The following is a 19,319-nucleotide window of genomic DNA, read 5'->3' as shown; positions in this document are numbered from 1 at the left end:
CAGCATGTGCTTCCAAATGAACATGCTACTTCTATACTTAAAGAACTAAAATAGAGTTGACCCTCGAACAATATAGATTTGACCCATATAGGTCCACTTATACATGGATTTTTTTCAATAAAGACAGCATGGTACTGTAAATGTGTTTTCTCTTCCTTGTGATTTTTGTAACATTTCCTTTTTCTACCTTATTTTATTGTATGAATACAGTATTCTGTAATACAGAACATTATATATTATACAGTATTTTATACACACACACACACACACACACACACAATTTCTGTCAATCAACTTTATGTTATCAGTAAGGCTCCTGGTCAACGATAGTAGGCTATTAGTAGTTAAGTTTTGGGGGGAGTCAAAAATTATACATTGATTTTTAACTGCATGGGGGGGGTCAGCTATAACTGTTTTTGATAAAGTCCCAGACTCCCAGGATTAATTCTTTTGCTTCAGCGTACAAGCACAGCTTTGAGTATCCACTAATATTCTATCTAGGAGACCAGGATTTCTCTGCTGATTCTTTTTGAAACATAGTATTTACAGAGCATGATCCAAAGTAAGTGTGTGTGTGTGTGTGTGTGTGTGTGTATTGTGTGTGCATGCATAAGGAGAAAGGGCGGGATGAGGGTGGTTAAAGTATAAATCCAGAAATCCTCTCAGATCACATTTTGGTGCAAATGTATTAAATGGCTTTTCATATTCTTTTCCCGTAACTTTTCTTAAAAGTGAATCGCGTCAGAGGTGTAACTCAAACTTGTCATTAAATTCCTATAAGTGCAAAAATAACTTCGGTTTCTACAAATATTTTTGAGCCTTTTAATATACATTACAAATATTTTAGACCAATCACATTTTGTTGTGTGTAACATATTTACAAAACAAAAAATATATTACAACAAACATGAATGAAACAGTGAATCTGATCAACAACAAGCTTTGTCACAACCAGATATTTAAAAGGAATGCAAAAACCTGTTGGTCTGCATATGTTAAGAGTTTTGAGATAAATAGGGGTCCAGAATTATAATGTATCTGGAAGAGAGATGAAGGAAATCCCAAATTTAATAAGTTAGGTAAGATTCTTTCTCTTGCTAATTACATAATGTTTAATGATGTTTTATACTGTGAACATTGATGAATTACCCAAACATGATACAAAGCTAATATAGTTCTATCATTTCAAAATGTACGTGACATTCACATTATATCCTTTTAATTATTATCATTATATACTGTAGTTCACACAATATCTACAAATGTGAATGAGAATGGAAAAAAAAAAAAAAACCAGGTCACAGCAACATGTCTCACATTCCAGTTTTAAATAAGACAAGCACATACTGGATCAAACATTATTTCATTATACGTTAATAAATAACACCTAGTTTGTTATAGTTACCTTGAACAGTTTACAGCTGTATATTTAAAAAGAGAACATTTTCTGCAAGTTTCACATTGTCAATAAAGAGTAAAATAAATAACAAACATAACAAAAAAGGAAGAGAAAGTAAGTGAGCAAGCAAGAAAGAACAAGTTCTATATAGAACATAAAGTATTTCTGACATGCTGCTTTTCTGGTACAGTTTGCCACAAGAAAATTAAAATGGAAACAAAAAATGATTGTCTTTTAAAAACAACTTCTGAAAGCTTTTCACAATATTGAGCACGAACCTTTTAAGATTAGCATGGAAATCTTTTTGCCCATCTGCTTTGCATAGATATACTATGCACTTTGTGTATGTGCACACCCAGAGAGACTTCCTGAAGTCACGGGATAGCAACTGCTGAGCCCTCAAAATGAGAAACAGCCAAAACGCTGGACTGAAATCCAACCAGTGTGAAGTCTGCAAAGGTCTCCTTCTGGCTTTGCTTTCACAGATGTCCCTGTGTGTATGCTGTTCTGTAGACCCCCAGCTACTTTCAAAACAATAAACCCACTGTAAGAATCCAAGGATCCAGTTGCAATAGGTGGGAGGAAGACACAGTTCCTCCAAGCAAATCCTGACAAGCCCCCACCTAACTTGGTGGGAAGGTGAGCACAGCTCCCCCCTCCCCCGCCCCACCCCGCCACTGCGCCTACCTCATTACTTGTGTTCAGTGTGGGTTTGCTATGCCCTCAGCACCACCGCTCACAGACCTAGAGGACAGGGACTCCTTACGGGGTATCAGGCCTGATACACTGTGACTGTGCCAAACTGCCTCGCAACCTATTTCCAGCTAAGAACATTTTCCTGACTTAAGCAAAAGAAGAGCATGAAGCCTTATGGCAAAATTGTAAATTTCTTTCAAATTAGGTTTAGAATTTTAGTTACATCATTAAGACATTTTCTTTAAGCAACCACAGTTTTCTAAAGGGAGAGGAAAGTAGCAGCCCAACTTTCTGACCAGGAACAAAGATTTCTATCTCCACAGTGTCCCTGTTTTCTCTACTCAGCATTTCCATTAAGTTTTAGCTTATCCAGGAAGAGTTGGCAATCACTGTATTGTAATACAATCACTTTCCACAGTTCAAGTTCTTTTACATGAGTTAGTCCTCTTGACCAAAAGAAGTATACAGTATTATGCTAAAGACCATTGTAAATTTCCATAAAAATAAAATATTCAATGGTTGTGTTCCTAGAATCTATGTAAAGCCATGGCTCAAATTACATCTTTCCAATAAAATCTAAAAACCATTAGTTAAAATCCATCATGTAATCCAATTAGCATAGCTTTTGCTCATTATTCCTGTTCTCAGACAATGAGATGGTGTTATGCCTTTGGTGGCCTCAGTTTTCCATTTCCCCACAAAATGCTGAGTCTGCTCCCCAGAGGGCAGGCTGGAATCTTGTAACTCCACAAGGTTGTCTGACTAAAAGTTCCTTCCCTGCTTTGGACTTTTTATAGTGGGGACTTGAGGAAACAAACATCCACAGTCCTTATCAGTGAGGAATTAATTCATGAGTAACTTAACAGTTTAGTACTGGAAACATGTTACTAGAGTTTTGGGTTCACCTGTGAAAACTTCAGAATTGTGACGCACACTAAGCATTAGCACAGGTCTGCCGCAGAGATGGAAAAGTTCATATGTTAATACAAGGGCTTTTGACCTTGATTTTCAAATTCAGACCAGGCATCATTGAGCTCCATGAAAATCATCTTTGCATATTGTTCATAGGGTTGCCCGGTAGCCTGTAGAAAAAAATAAAACAACATATTACATACTACAGACCAAAATTTTACCTGTATTACAATTTTCACTGCTAATAGGGGGGCTCCAAGTAATTGAAATGTTTTTCTATTAGGCCATTTCTCTTTTTATAGCTTAATCTATGTGACCCTAATGATTATGGCCTCCCCAGAACTCCCTCCCCTTAGGCATTGACATACGGTAACAGTAGTCCGTGAATGAGTAGATACAGAGCACTTACTGAGTAGTGAAAGATGGACCCATTCTCCAGAAGTACTTACCAATGACAAAGGCTCAGGACAGCCTATCTATAATTAGTAAATTAATTTAATTTAATTAATTTTAATTTAATTAAATTAATTTAATTTAAATTAGTAAACTCCTCTATTTTCCAATTTCAAAAAAAAATTAAGTTCTTGGAAACCCATAACATAGGTGCAGGGTTTGTGTATTTTCCTAGGTTCCTGTTCCTCTTTCTCTTTTGATTCACTGAAATGCTTTGTTTCTGATTAATTCTCTTCTTCAGACTAGTCATCAAAAGAATAGAGAAATGAGGGGCGCCTGGGTGGCTCAGTGGGTTAAAGCCTCTGCCTTCAGCTCAGGTCATGATCTCAGGATCCTGGGATCAAGCCCCGCATCGGGCTGTCTGCTTCCTTCTCTCTCTCTCTGCCTGCCTCTCTGCCTACTTGTGATCTGTCTGTCAAATAAATAAATAAAATCTTAAAAAAAAAAAAAAAAGTATAGAGAAATGAAAATCAAATATATGAAATTCAAGCATGTGTTCCCAAGTGGCATTTCAACCATAGCCTCACATAACAGGGCTGGTATAAATAAAACCAAGTTTGTCTATATGACAGCAAGGTGATTCACTTCCGTCTAAGAGGTTTCTTCGTCTTATGAGGATTTCAGTTGGGGCCATCCGGTAGCTTCTGATGTTGGAGAGCACCTATATGTTTATACACTTCCATGAAAACATAAACTGGCATCATCAACAGAATGACGATTTTAGGTCCATTTTGAATACTTTGTTGATTCCCACCAATTTTGCCAACTACATGCTAAAGCTTCTTCCCTCGAGCTGTAGCTAAACATCCTGCCACATCTCTACAAGAGAAAAGTTTTCCTCTGTCAAGCTCTTAGCCCACCCTTACTATTATACGCCAGGACACAATTACATCCAATCCCTAAAAATTACGCGGCGGTAAATCATACACCTAGTAAAGGCCCCTCATTCCATTGTTGTGTTGGATTGTATAGTTTCATTCCTCCTGCTTCATCAAGGGCAGGTTGTACTCACTTTATCCGGGTGCACCACCAGCACAGCCCTCCGGTACACCTTTTTCACCTGCTCAGGTGTTACCAGGTCCGCCATGCCCACTGGTTTCCACTTGGTCTCCCCAGCCCACAGCACCGTGTGCATCGTGGACAGAAGTGCTCTGATATTTCTCTCTTTGCCTTCAATCCATTCCAGAATCTGTCAACGCAGAGGGAATTAGGAAATTCAAATGTTTCAATCCCCAAGGTCTCCATCAAGACTCTGGAAACCCCTCCTGCCTCAGCGACATCAACTACTTGGGGCTCAACTACTTGGGACTCTGTGCATATGCCAAGCTGTTTCCTGAACTTGGGATCCTTTTCCACATCCATCTCCTAACCTGTCTTTCTGGCTGACCCTTCATCATCCTTTTAAAGCCTGCTCAGGACTTTCCTACTTTTTGCCCTTGCCAACTTGAATTCCTTCCTCTTGGCCCCACTCCCGGAGTTAATCCCATTTCTAAAGCTTGGACCCTGTGGAGGCACACCCATGTCTACTTTGGTCTCTGCTCTCTGCCTCTGTCTAGTGTAGTGTCTGGCAGACAGACACCAAATAAATACCCCTTGAAAAAAAGAACACATTTCTCTGAGCTAATCCCTTGAGCATGTTTCTATCAATATGTAATACTTTATCGAAATCACCTGTCTTTCTTTGCCATTACGCAGAGCTGTTTGAGAAAAAGTACTGTTTCCTATACATCAGTGGAACTCAAGAGCCAAATAACATGCCTGGTTCAAAATACTGCTCAAAAACTATCAAATGAATGAATCCAAGTAGTTATATGAATCTGAATATTCTCAGTTTGAGCAAATGAGGTGATTACGTTGAAGGGTTTGTAAGAATGCACCAGCATTTAGCACATAATAGATGCTCAGAAGGTACTTGTTGATGAGTGATGGCTTAGCCAAGGTGAAGGATGGCTACTCTCCTAAGCAACTAAATACCTTGTACCAACTAAATAATCAACCGTAGTTTAAAAGACTTAAACCACTTTCTTTCATAGGAAACTGTTGCCTAACGAACAAACTGAGATTAAGCACAGAGTTACTGAGATGAAGCACAGAGTTTTGTAAGAAAAATGAAACCTCTGTGGTTTTACATGAAATAAAAAGGCAAGCATGCAAACAAAGGATCCCGTATTGCCCTCAAAAGAGTATCCCATGGGGCGCCTGGGTGGCTCATTGGGTTGAACCTCTGCCTCGGCTAGGGTCATGATCTCGGGGTCCTGGGATCAGCCCCCCTCAATCGGGCTCTCTGCTCAGTGGGGAGCCTGCTTCCTCCTTTCTCTCGGCTTGCCTCTCTGCCGACTTGTGATCTCTCTCTGTCAAATAAAATAAATAAGATTTTTTAAAAAAAGAGTATCCAAGGATCTTTGGATCTTAAACAAATGTTCAAATTGTCTGGAAATATGTTACATTTTTTCAAAATGTGTAAAATGGACTGGCTGTGCTAATCCTGGTTCTGGAGATCCTTTAATGCAGTAACAGATTACAGCGCCTTCTCCCAGTTAGTTCTAGTGTCAGCATATTTCGTCAGGTAGGAATTCAACCTCTCCATCTGTGAGAACATTCCAGTTCTCTTGATCTTTTACAGACCTGTTCTCCACTACCTCACACAATTTATCCATGTAACCACCCTTTGGTTTCCAGGCTAAATCAGGAGTACCTGGTTTATAACTGTTTTTTTAAATGAGGAAATATTCTTTTTCCCCAAATCCAATGCTACCTAGACTTCTAGAATCAAAACAGATAAAAGTAGAACTGCTCTGGTGGAAAGTGGAGGGAAGCAGTGAGGAAGCCAGGAACCAGGAACACTGATGGCTCCACACCCCCTGATCTCACATGACTGTCACACCAAATAATCACACTGGGCCAGGGGCTCACTCACCTTCAATTTCTCAGGATCCATTTCCTTAGCCATTTCCTCCTTTCTCATCTCAGCTATTGTTCGAGGCCCCTTTTTGTCTTTGTGTGCATTGAAACCTTGACCAGAAAGTAGGTCTTCAAAGTCAGCTGCTTTTTGTTTCCCTTCTGCAACAGAATTTTTTAAAAAATCATTATAATTTTACTCTTAAACACAAAATCCTATCACCTCATAACACTTAGGGTCTCCAAGGTGCTTTCACATGCATTAATCCTCTTACTCCTTATACTTACCCAATGAACAGGGTATGAGACTCTCATGCCCATGTGACAGATGAGGAAAATGAGGTCTGGAGAAACTAAGAGATTTGCCCAGAATCATAGACCATATCCATCGCAAAGTTAGGACTCCTGGCTGGATTGTTAGACTAAATCCAACTCCATAACACCTTTCCCACTGTATCATCTTCTCATAGCTGAGGATACTTGTGATGCACACCCCCCTCCCACCCCAGTCATAGAACTAGTTAGTATCAGTGATGCGGCTAACACGTGAGTTTAGGTACTTGCAGTCCATGGATGCCACTGCTTTCCTGCCCACACCCAGCTGGCAGTCTGAGTCCTGCACAGTGCTCTTTTTCACCAAGTCTGCTTGTGGCTTCATAATCCTTCTTAATGTTTGGAGAGGCAGCCTAGCATGGTGGCAAAGAGCAAAGTCTCTGGGGCTGGGATCCCCAGACTTTAATCATAGCTCTGCCACTTACTGGCAATGTAATGTTGAAGCAAGTCAGCTATCATGTGCATGCCTCAGTTTCCTCATCTGTAAAACAGGGATGGTGTTAACAATACCAGTTGTGAGAACTGATACGTTAACATTTTAAAGGGTTTAGAATAGTGCCTGACTATTTAAATGTTTATTAAATTAAAACAGAACAGAACCCAAACACAGACATCTATGCTGTCAATGCCCATCAATCAATGCTGGCATGTGAATTGAAACCCATTTGCCATGTCTATACTATAAGACACACGCACCCGCACATGCACATGCTAAAATGTAGGTGCTCTGAGATGACGGTATTTGTCTGTCTTGTTCACTGCCATAATGCTGATGTTCTCTACACTGAAGATGAGCACTCCACAATGTTCTGCTGACTGAAGCCAATCGCCCTACATCTACTCAAAATACAAAACGGAGGGAAAGCCACATGGCTCTATGGAATTGTCCAAGCAATATCCACTGCTAACCAAAGAACAAACATGATGTTACATATTCCCAACAACAACAAAAATCCCTGTCATGTTATTACTTTGAGAAGGCACCTGTGTCATATCCGGTAGAGTGTGACAGTTAAGAGAAGGGGTTCTGGAGCCACACTGCCTGGGTTCCAATCTTGCCCTTGCCACTTAAAAGCCACATGGACTTAAATTATTTATCTCCGTCATAGATTTTTTTTTTTAATCTATGACATGGGGTTGGTTTTGAAGGTCATATGAAATAATATATGAAACTGGTTGGAATAGCACCTGACATACAGTAAACTACAGTGACTAGAAAAAGCAGAGTTTCCTTTCCCCGTTCCATAGAGAGAAAGGCCTATTTCCTCACCACATCCCTCCACATTTAGTTCTTGAATACGATCAGATCAACTGAAATGTAAAATACATTATAATAGGCTGTTTAACAAACTCAAATTTAACCACCCCTGCTAGGCAAAATATATCACTTTTTCCTTGTTATCAAGAATCCCATTCAAGAAAAGAAAAGAAGGAGGCCTATCCAGAGTATCCTCTAGCCTTAGCTCTTGGCCCACTTTGTGTTCTTTTAAGTTTCTTCTCAGAAGAGAGGAAAAAACCATCATAGAAAACCGAATGATCTCAGAAATATCCACCAATCAGAGCACAACCAAGACTAAATGTCCAGGACAGACACCCTCCTCTAATCAGGATCCAAGGGCAAATATGAACAGTGCTTGCAAGGTTCCCAAACTTTCTCTTCTACTCCCTCTTCCAAAGGAATAACAGCTTCAAGAACCAGCTACCCCTCCATTCACATGCACTCAGTATTACTTAGTGCCTACTAAGCTAGGTGCCAATGAGAACATGACACAGGCCCTGCTCTCCATCCGGTCTCCAGGTGGAAAGAGACAGACAAGTGAACTAGCATCACAAAATGACCTAAGTGTTAAGAGCATGGTAAACCCGGGTGCTTCAGGCACAGAGTGGGAGGTAGGGATCATGGTGTGTCTCTACAACTCTAAGATTCACTCAGAAAGCACTGGAATTGTGTTCTGTCTCCTTCGGACATACATACACACAGGTAATATGACAATACAGGCTATCCTCTGGTCAGGCTACACACCATCATCCTTACCCAAATTAGCTGATCCTTTCCCACGTTCACTCTGCCCCCCAGGCATGGCTGAGAAGCTCACGTTGTAGTTGGGTCGGTGCTGGGGAGACGAGTGGGGGACGCCGGTCTGTGGTTTAGACGGTGTCTGCTGCCAGCTGTAGCTCCCTCCCTGCTGCCACCCTCCCCCCATGGGCTGGGGAGATGCTTTCTGCGGTGAGCTGAGAGGTGGAAATCCTCCACCCAATCCAGTTGGTGTGGTGGGTTTGCTGGCAAATGAAGAACTACCTACGGAAACAAAGAGAGAAAGAGACAGGAATGCTATTTTGAAGAGCCTTGTCCCAAGTTACTGTTTTCAGTGATTTTAGTGGAAATTACTTCGACTGATAACACAAGTAACCTTCCTAATAGTTAAAGAAACTGCAGGTATGTGTTTCCTTTAATCTCCACAGTGACATTTTTAGGTATGTATTAATAGCCGCATCATTTTCTTCAGATAAACAAACTGCAGTCCAGAGCGGTTAGGTGATTTTTTTCCGAGTCACACAGCCGGCAAGTGACAGAACTGAGACTGGAATCCGGGTCTTTGACGCCAAGCCTGAAGGGCCCCAGCTTTTCCCACTGCGCCATCTCTTCTCTCCCTCCCACCTTCTAAGCACATTCTGTTCTCTTCACCGGAAGAAAAACTACAAAATGACAAGAACAGAGAATAAAGCAAAATATGTTCGCTCACTAAGGTACTACTTACCTGTCAATGATCAAGAGTAATCATTGCTTGTTGTTAAGAACAACAGTGGTGAGAGTGCCCAAGAGTAAACAAAGATGCTCTGAAATCTCACAAGTAGGTTTCAATTTCACACTTCCTGCATTTCATTGCAGGAGAGTAAACACAGCCAACGCTAAGACAACTTTGAACCAGGCAAAGGATCTTACTCAAGCTGAAAAAAATTATTAGTTTGTGCCAGGAATCTAAATAGAATTCTGATTCCACAACCTCCTAACTTTTAAGTACTCACTGCGTACATGCTGGGCTGTTTCCAGAATACAAAGACCAGCTGTGGCTTGTGTTTAAAGACGTAAAATGAGAAACTGGAATGTAGTGATCTTTCACGCACCAAACCCAAAGTAACAGTGATAATAAAATAACTAACATTTATGTACAAAATATGCTTGTGTATATTATTGCTTTCAATCTATACAACACTCTTAAGGAGGTAGGCAGTACTACTGATCCCCCTTTATAGTTTTTATATTTTAATCCATAAGTACTTATTTTTATATTTAGATTTATTTTAAATTTAATTAACATATGGTATATTATTAATTTCATAGGTAGAATTCAGTGATCCATCAGGTGCATATAATACCCAGTGCTCATTCCATCACTCCATCACTTCCATCACTCCTAATTCCCATCACCCAGATACCCCATCCCCCCACTCAGCTCCCCTCCAGCAACCTTCATTTAGTTTTCTATAGTTAAGAGTCTCTTACAGTTTGTCTTCCTCTCTGATATTCTCTTATTTTTCCTTCCCTTCCCCTATGTTCAACTGATTTGTTTCTTAAATCCCACATATGAATGAACTCATATAATATTTGTCTTTCTCTGATTGATTTCTCTTAGCATAATACCCTCTAGTTTCATCTACATTATTGCAAGTGGCAAGAGTTCATTCTTTCTGATGGCTAAGTAATATTTCATCATATATCTATACCACATCTCCTCTACCGTTTCATCTGTCAGTGGACATCTAGACTCTTCCCACAGTTTGGTTATTGTGGACATTTTGCTGCTATAAACATTGGGGTACATGTGCCCCTTCAAATCACTGTTTGTATCCTTTGGATCAATACCTAATAGTGCAATTGCTAGATCATAGGGTAGCTCTATCTTTAACTTTTTGAGAAACCTCCATACTGTCTTCCAGAGTGGTTGCACCAGTTTGCATTCCCACCAACAGTGTAAAAAGGCTCCCCTTTCTCCACATCCTTGCCAATATCTGTTGTTTCCTGAACTGTTAACTTTAGCCATTCTGACCAGTATCTCATTGTGGTTTTGATTTGTATCTCCGTGATGCCAAGTGATGTTGAGCAATTTTTCACGTTGACCCCACTTTGACAACAAGAAAATCCGAAACTCAGGGACATTTCCTGACGTGCTCATGATCACACAGCTAGTTAACAGTGCAGGGGCTTGACAATAGGCATCCTACCTCCAAATGTCATGCTCATTTATTGTACCCATGATCCCTAATTCCTCCGCTAATCTCTGAGCCTGTCACTGCAAGTTACCCCTTACTGTCTCTTCTCTCTATAGGCTTTTCCCTTTATTCATCTAGGACTCCTTCCTTCCTCACTGGGAATGCTGCCTATGGACACTATAACTTGGAGTCAATCTGAGTTTCAGTCTCAGCTCTATCACCCATTCATGAACGCATTTACTCATCCATCCATCTAGTCATTCACCATCCATACATTCACTCATCAGTATTTATAGAGCATCTATGTGCCATCTCCTGTGCTGAGAGCTGGGGACGCAGCACTAGGAATACGATCTACAGAGAATCCTTGTTCTTCTGAAGCTCAGTGAAAAACTTCAACTCATGGAGCCTCAGTTTCCTCATTTGTAAAACCAGAACTACATCTATATCACAGGTATACCATAAAGACACAAAGGCTATATGAAAATATTTCACAAACCCTGAATTAAGTAAATTAGAAGGCATTACATGTTATATTATGATGCAAGTTCATATGCCCAGTATACACCAGTACATCATAAGGGCTCAATAAATACTTGGTAATAGAAAAAGGTAATGACAGAAACTCTGAAGCTTGGCATTGCCCCCTGTCAGTGGGTAACTCAGAGCCTGAAGCCTCTTTCATGAGCCCCTGTCAACAGCACATCAACATACACCTTAGACTGGGTATTCATTCTGCACTGGGATTTCATTTTACAGTTTAAGGAAGCTTACTATCTTCCTTCTGAATATAGATAGATAAATTCAGAATATATATATATCCATATATATAATTTAAAATTCAATAAATATGGAAAAGCCTAAAAACTTAAAAAAAGTAATCTTCCGTATTCCCATTACACTGCCATTTATTCATTCATTTATAAAACACTATCGAGCATCTTTCACATGCTAGGCTGCAACACGGTAGTGAAAAGGCAAATGCTGATCCTGCTCTCAAGGGGCTCATCAACATTGTAAGACTTTCTGATGCCTAATCTTCCAGAATATTCTCTACCCATGTTCAGAAATTTAATTTTTAATGCTACTGAAGCAGGGAACTGACAAAAATGTAAAGCAGCAGCTAAACCTAGAGGCCACTGCTATCCTCATTAAAAGCCAAAGCAGTGGTTATCAGCCTTGGTTGTGCATTATAATCACCCAGGGAGCTTTTAAAATTCCCTACACTCAGGCCACAGCCAGACCAATTAGATCAGAATGTCTACGGGAAAAACTAAGGCACTGGTATTCGCATCAGAATTGCTGAATGTGAAAATATCTTTAGGAGAAGGACACTGTCTTTTGCCTTTTCTGAATTGCAGCTATGTAATTTGGAAGTTTCATTTTAATCCTCAAAGCGATTGCCAGGATATCAAAAATTCTGGCTTGTAGCCCTTGCTTATGACCTGTTCACTGTGTGGCTTTAGAAAAGTCACTTACCTTTCCTAAATTATGTGACTTGAAAAATAAAGAAATTTAGGAAACCAGTTTTCCCAGCAGTTGTAAGAATTACTATCTTTCAAAACTGGCAAAGAACTCCTGAACTCCTCCCAGCAGGATCATTATTGTAGTGATACAATATTTTTGTAGTAGGACAGTTAGTGTTGTTGAGATCCAGAGCAATGGAAGCCACATATGCAGAATAGGGCAAGGTACGGAAGAGTCCTGCCATACTGGATGGGATTTTATATTTCAATTACGCCTGCTCATCTCCTCTCTCTAGCTTCTGAAAGGCAGAGCAATGACACTCACCCCAGTACCAATGAACACACTTGGCACACAGACCTTGGTTTCCAAATGCCATTTTCCACAAAAGAGAATAAGGATTCCTTGGAGAATGACTGATTTTAGGACCGGGGAACAAATATTTCAAGATAAGCCTGGAGCATCTTATTGTACCATAAAGAAGGAAGGTTCTCAAAAACTGATGGACACAAGTGAAAAGGACGGAGGAGCCAGGGAAAAAAAAAAAAAAAAAGAGTTTTCACAAACCAAACTAAATCTGAGACATGAACATTACAGAAAGTAATGATAGTAATGAATAAAAAAAGAATCCACTGGGGTGCCTGGGTGGCTCAGTGGGTTAAGCCTCTGCCTTTGGCTCAGGTCATGATCTCAGGGTCCTAGGATTGAGCCCTGCATCACGCTCTCTGTTCAGTGGGGAGCCTGCTTCCTCCTCTCTCTGCCTGCCTCTCTGCCTACTTGTGATCTCTCTCTCTCAATCTGTGTCAAATAAATAAATAAATCTAAATAAATCTTTAAAAAAAAAAATCCATTAGTCCAAACGGATGAGAGAGAAAGAAAAAGAGACTCTTTTTTACAGTTGAGTGCCAATTAATATATACAAAAACAAGGGCAGAATCAGATAATCACAATTTCACAACCACCATAGTAATAACTGCTTCAGGCAAGAATCACTAATGACTGCTAAAACCAGTAGCTAATTCAGATGGAGAATAAGATATTCTCAGAGAGGATAGCCTCAAATTATCTCCAGATTACTCATTAATTACAAAGGGAAAAAATGGTAACTTTGTAATGAAGAAACCTGGCAGACACCCCTTAAAGCAAGTGATCAAAGTTAACATCAAAACCAAATTGAGACTTTCTCACCTGGTCCATATCCCTCAAGGATCCATGTCATGCAAAGAAAAAAAGGAAGAAAAAAAAAGGGCAAAGGAACCATTCCAGATTCGTTTCTAAAATGACATGACAACTAAATGCAGAATGTGAGGCTGGAATTTTAAAAAGAATCTTCTATAAAGATCACCTCTCCAGAGAGGCCTTTCCTAACCACTTGATACCTAAAATAACACCCCAGGCCGTCCATCATTCACACGCTCTTTCCTTTTTTTTTTTCCCCATATGCCTTAAGAAGGGTTCATGAGTGTGAGCTCCAGAGCTTCAGGGGGTTGAAACCATGGGACTTGGGTGTGTTACTTAATCGTTTGGGCCCCAGTTTTCTCATCTGCAAAATGAGGATACCAGTCCCAATACTTCTAAAGATTACAAAGGAGATTAAACGGAATGATACATGTAAAACTCTTAAAATAACATTGTTTTTTTTTTAATTTGATACAATATTATATACTTACTCATTTACTGTTTCTTTCCCTTTCTAGAATATAGGCTTTAGGAAGGCAGGAATTTTGTTTTGGTTTTCTTTGTGTGGTTGGTTTTTATTAAGACAATATTAGCACACAGAGGGCACTTAGTAAACAGCTGTTGAATGGATAAAAAATGAGCAGTGAATAAGATTTTATTTGACACAGAATTTCACCTGATATTATTATTTTAAAATTCAAAATGTATATTAAAAAGGAAAAGGAAAGAAAGGAAAATGACTTTGAGAGTTCTTAAAAGAAAAAAAAAAAATCTAAGGAGTTTATGATGGAAGGTCAAGGTTCTGACACAATTACTGGCAAAAATGGAGTCATGCTCTCAACCCCTGCAGATGATTAAGCTCTCAAGCTTCAGAAGGGCTCTCTCTTTTTTTTGTTTTTTAAAGATTTTATTTATTTATTGGACACAGAGAGAGATCACAAGTAGGCAGAGAGGCAGGCATAGAGAGAGGGGGAAGAAGGCTCCCTGCTGAGCAGAGAGCCCTATGCAGGGCTCGTTCCCAGGACCCTGAGATCATGACCTGAGCTGAAGGCAGAGGCTTAACCCACTGAGCCACCCAGGTGCCCAAAGAAGGGCTCTCTTGAGAACCTAAACTATCTGCATGGCCAATTCAAAGCTTTGTGTCTGGGATACTCTATCCTTATTTAACTCCGCACTACCCAAAGGAAGAAGGAAAAAAGAGAAAGAAAAGGTTTCACGGCATACTAGTCCAAAAAGCTGCTCCTTCAAAAAAAGTTCCTTGGTGAGATGGTTTGAGAACCCTGCCAACTGTATCCTTTTGGGGAATATCACCATGAATACCATCACCATGCTCAGAAGCTTTTGCAATAATTAAAGTCCAATAAACTTGGTGTTTCCAAAATTACTTGCTCATGGAACACTTAACTTGCAACGATGATTAACATATGATGAAAAACACTTTGAAAATACTATAGAGAGTCTATTTTCTGTATAGAAATTTGCAAACTGATCAGAGAGCACTGTAGGCAGTGGAGAGAAGACGGATGCCAACGTGAGGGTCTCAGGGTACCATCACAGGAAGGCCTGTGCGTGATGGGCCCCATATGGCACAAACCTATGTGACCAGCCTCATTGTTCAGCATTTCCCTACATGTTCCTTACCTCTGCTGAGCCAAACTCTGTTATCAGGAGCTCCTGAAGGTTCTGACTGTACTCATGTTACTAATCCAAAATTGGGCATTGGAGAAATGGTGTACTAGCAGTTGATTCCAACCAGTATTTGAAGCCTGTTTTGTTTTCATTTTTGTTTTTGTTTTTTTTAAAGCCCATCTCAGATTTTAGAATAAGAATAAGAAGATTAAGAATACATACTATTTCAGGTCCCAGGTAACGACACCAGTTTGTTAGAACACCAGAGATTTAGATGTAAGGCTTTGTAGCCAAAGTAAATGCTACTTTTATCTTAACCTGCTGAGTTCATACCTAGTGTCCCAAGGTCAGCAAAAGGATCCAGAGTCTGTGGTTTGTTTTGATGGGTGGGTGTGCCATGTGAGGATCCCGTTGGGCTGGTGGCAGCTGACTTGCTTCCCACTCCAAAGCTTCCTGAAAAGGAAATAAAATGATTGAAAGTGAGTTAGTCGTCGAGGCTGAATTCTGCAATTCAGAAATCCAGAGCTACGGCTCATCTTGAGGGCAAATCAGGACAGGGTTTGCAAGTTCGTTAGAAGTTGCTAGACCTTATTTCTCCAACTTAGGTGAAGAGTGGCTTGGAACAGGGACCGGGAACAGAGGAGGCTAATGTCATTTATCGGCCATCCCTGGGAACTATTATATCCAGTGTTTACCTCTCAGGTCACCTGATTTCATTCTTTTGTATGAGGTTTGGAGTCAGGCCTGGATCTGAATTCTGACTCTGCTGCTTCCTAGCTGAGTAACTTGGCATGTTGCATAACTTCTCTAAGATTCAAAATTTTCTTTTTGGTTAAATAAGGAAATAGCAACTGCTTCAAAAAGTTGCTGTGATAAGCATATAGTGTGTATGTGTATATGAGTGTGTGTGTTAACTTGCACAGGACTGGAAATATAATCATATGAAATGGCTCTCAAGAAATACCATACTAGCCATAAGAAAGAGAATTATTTATTTATTTATAAAGATTTTTTTTATTTATTTGACAGACAGAGATCACAAGTAGGCAGAGAAACAGGCAGAGAGAGAGGAGGAAGCAGGCTCCCTGCTAAGCAGAGAGCCTGATGTGGGGCTCAATCCCAGGACTCTGGGATCATGACCTGAGCTGAAGGCAGAGGCTTTAACCCACTGAGCCACCCAGGTGTCCCAAGAGAATATATTTATTATAGACAAATTCAACACTAAAACAAGACCTTTGTTAAGAAAGAAGACAACTCAGATTATTCAGTACCTACTCTATGCCAGAAAATTCCATATAAGCTATTTCATTTGAATTTGTGCAAACTGTGTGGGACAAGAATTATGAACCCTATTTTGCAGATTAAAAAATGGAGATTCAGGCTTGTAAAAAATCTGAGTGCTTCTAAGTGGCTGAGTTAGCTATATACCCATATTTGCCTAATTCTATTTTCAAGACACATTCAGCAAATGAAACTGGGAATAGTTAAATAATGTATAAAACACACTACTATCATGTCACCAAAGGCCGTGTGAAAAGGTCCCCCAGAAGGTGAGTCTTAGGAAGTCGCATGGGTGGGCTATAATACTCTGCAAGTACTCATGACAGCTTGGGTAAAGGATTATGCTCCAGCAATTGGCTAAATGTGCACAAAAATAACCTGCTTTTACCTGGTTTGGTATGCCAGTCCCAACCTCCTGAAACATCTGGCTGAATGTTCACAGCAGGTGTACTAGAAGCTGCAAATGGGGAGAAGAAAAAGAATCATAACAAAATAGCCGAGAACCTGCTTTCCTGAGTTCACACAAAAAAACGCTGTCCTTTCCATGAAGCCTGTGTGACCTGCCAATGTCCCAAGTGATTTGGCTCCGCTTCTGAGCTCTCCCAGATTCTGCAACACTGGTATTTTTGTGCCTTCATCTATGGTGACTTACATGACAGTTTGGTAGAACACATATACTGTTTGTTACTCTTCCTTCTTTGGCTTACCTATATTTAACTTCCATCCACACTTTGAGTTATAACTACACATACGTCTGGTCTCCGTTAAATTGCTAGTTCCTTGAAGGTAAGAACTATCTTACTCATTTTTGTGTGTTCTACCTCTACATTTAACACAAAGTCAGTGGCCAACAAGAAAAGGTAAAAAGAAACTTACACTCCATTTGCCGTAAGTTGGTATTAATAAGTGTATGAGAGCTATGATTGGCTTAGAACTAAAACTTTGTTTTCCCCTCTGCTGTGACTGAATGGAGAATGATGAGTCAATTGGAGCATGTATTGAGCACTAACTATATACGTCACTACTACGCCAGTGTCATCATTCATTATCACTCAAAACTAACTTACTGCAGTTTTGAGAGAGATCATTCTGACTCCTCTCAAAATTCCAAATAAAGAATTTATAAGAAATGTTCAGCTACAGAGAATCAGGTATATTAGAGGAATACACATCGGTAGAGTAAGCTTTTTCTGAATCTATAAAATCCAAGTAAGAAACAAGAGACCATAAGAAAGAATTTCTTTTTAAGGCACCTATAGGTTCTGTCCATAAAATCAGTGAGTAAAATGCAAACATTAAAATTACATGGCAAATAGTATTAAGCACATACATACCCCACCACCACCAAAAGAAACATCAAAGCACTGAAATTACCATTACCAAGGTTTTCTTTCAACTTAGTAATAACTAAGACATCTTGTACTTTCCTGTCATTGAGTTAAAAAGAACATGCCCTTAACAGTCATAATAGTTCTTTCCTTTCTATTTCTCTTCTGCCATGAAATACTGAAACCCATGAAAACTGTGGTGGAAATTAGACAATTTTGCTAACATTTGCTGTTTGATTTCCTTTAAACTCTGATCTTGGTCTTCTACACAACTAGGATGTAGAAATAGATGTTAGAACTTCAACCTTGTTTTTTTTTTAACGGTGGAAAAATTTATATTTAGATTTAGCCAACTGGACTCAGTTTAGACGATCCCAATTTTGTTGGCAACATCCAAAAAGCATCATAGTCAGGGGCCAGTCGAATATATGCCTTCTTCTCTCCATCAGGTCTGATCAAGGTCTATGTCATAGAGCTTCATCACAGCCTGTTTGATCTGGTACTTGTTGATCTTGACATTCACAATTAATGTGTGTTGTTGTCTTCTGTTTTCTTCATGACTGACTCAGTAGTCAGGGGGAACTTCATGATGGCATAGTGATCAAGCTTGTTTCTCCTGGGGGTGCTCCTTTGAGAATATTTGGACTACCTTCATTCAGAGACACAGTGTCTTGAGTCATTACAATGTAGGCAACATGAGGATCTTCAATTTTTTTGTGACTGTGGACGCCTTTCAGCACTGCCTTCTTGTCTTTCAAAACCTTTGCTTTGGCTTCAGCTTTGGGAGGGGCAGGGGTTTCCTTCTTAGCCTTTGGCGCCATCTTCATGAAAGGTGAACTTCAGCTTTGTTACTGATCAAGCCCACAAGTCCTTATGACCACCCCCCATATGTAAGTCACTGCACTAGGGAACAGAGAACTAAAAGACATTGTCTAGCCTCAAGAAATGTAAAATCTGTTGAATATGTAGGAACATACAGATGAAAAGGTAATCTAGTATTTTAAATTTCTATTTCTGCCTTTCATAATGGTTATCTACTTTTTCTTCCAATAATATATCCCAAGTGATTGCTGTCTTCAGAGTAGATATTCAATAAATATCTGCAGAACTCAACGGCAACATTTCTTGATTTTCAGAAGAGATTGGTGATACCTTGTAGAAATCAGAGGTGGGAAATCTAACCTCTCGTCTGACCTATATGCTATCCTGTATGAAGATGATGCAACTGATCCACTAACAGTGGAATAATTGTTTCTCCAGCAAGGTAGTGGAAAACTCTTTCCAGTCACTGTCATGACACAGGTCAAAAGAAGAAGAACAGTGACAAAACAAAGGGGTGCTAACTGGCCAAGAGTGGGTGATAAGCATCTTCTAACCAGTAGACCATATTAGGCTAGAATGGAGAAAGCAGGAGGGAGAGGACATGAGGTCACAGCACTGGGGTGTGAGAGCACATAGGGCCACAAAGGCCATTTTGATGACTCACTCCCTCTCTCAGTCCCCTGCCCCCTCTCCCCACTCACATACACATTCTC

At 39.9% G+C, this 19,319-nt stretch overlaps 1 protein-coding gene across 2 annotated transcripts in view; it reads right to left on the bottom strand.

Annotated features, from left to right (window-relative positions):
* Nucleotides 1–808: 808 nt before the first annotated feature.
* DNAJC6 (DnaJ heat shock protein family (Hsp40) member C6) overlaps nt 809–19,319 on the bottom strand; it is a 139,805-nt gene continuing 121,294 nt past the window's right edge. For both annotated transcript variants that reach the window (XM_044238385.1, XM_044238384.1), the window contains exons 14-19: nt 16,845–16,913; nt 15,509–15,628; nt 8,727–8,990; nt 6,378–6,520; nt 4,473–4,649; nt 809–3,177 (exon numbers count right to left, since the gene is read on the bottom strand). In XM_044238385.1, the coding sequence (XP_044094320.1) occupies nt 3,076–3,177; nt 4,473–4,649; nt 6,378–6,520; nt 8,727–8,990; nt 15,509–15,628; nt 16,845–16,913 (875 nt within the window). In that variant the 3' untranslated portion in view covers nt 809–3,075. The remainder of the gene's footprint in view (nt 3,178–4,472; nt 4,650–6,377; nt 6,521–8,726; nt 8,991–15,508; nt 15,629–16,844; nt 16,914–19,319) is intronic.

Source organism: Neovison vison, chromosome 2 (assembly GCF_020171115.1).
Source record: "Neovison vison isolate M4711 chromosome 2, ASM_NN_V1, whole genome shotgun sequence".
Lineage (NCBI taxonomy): Eukaryota > Metazoa > Chordata > Mammalia > Carnivora > Mustelidae > Neogale > Neogale vison.
The sequence above is the reverse complement of the archived record's forward strand: the minus strand, read 5'-3'. Positions and strand labels throughout refer to the sequence as shown.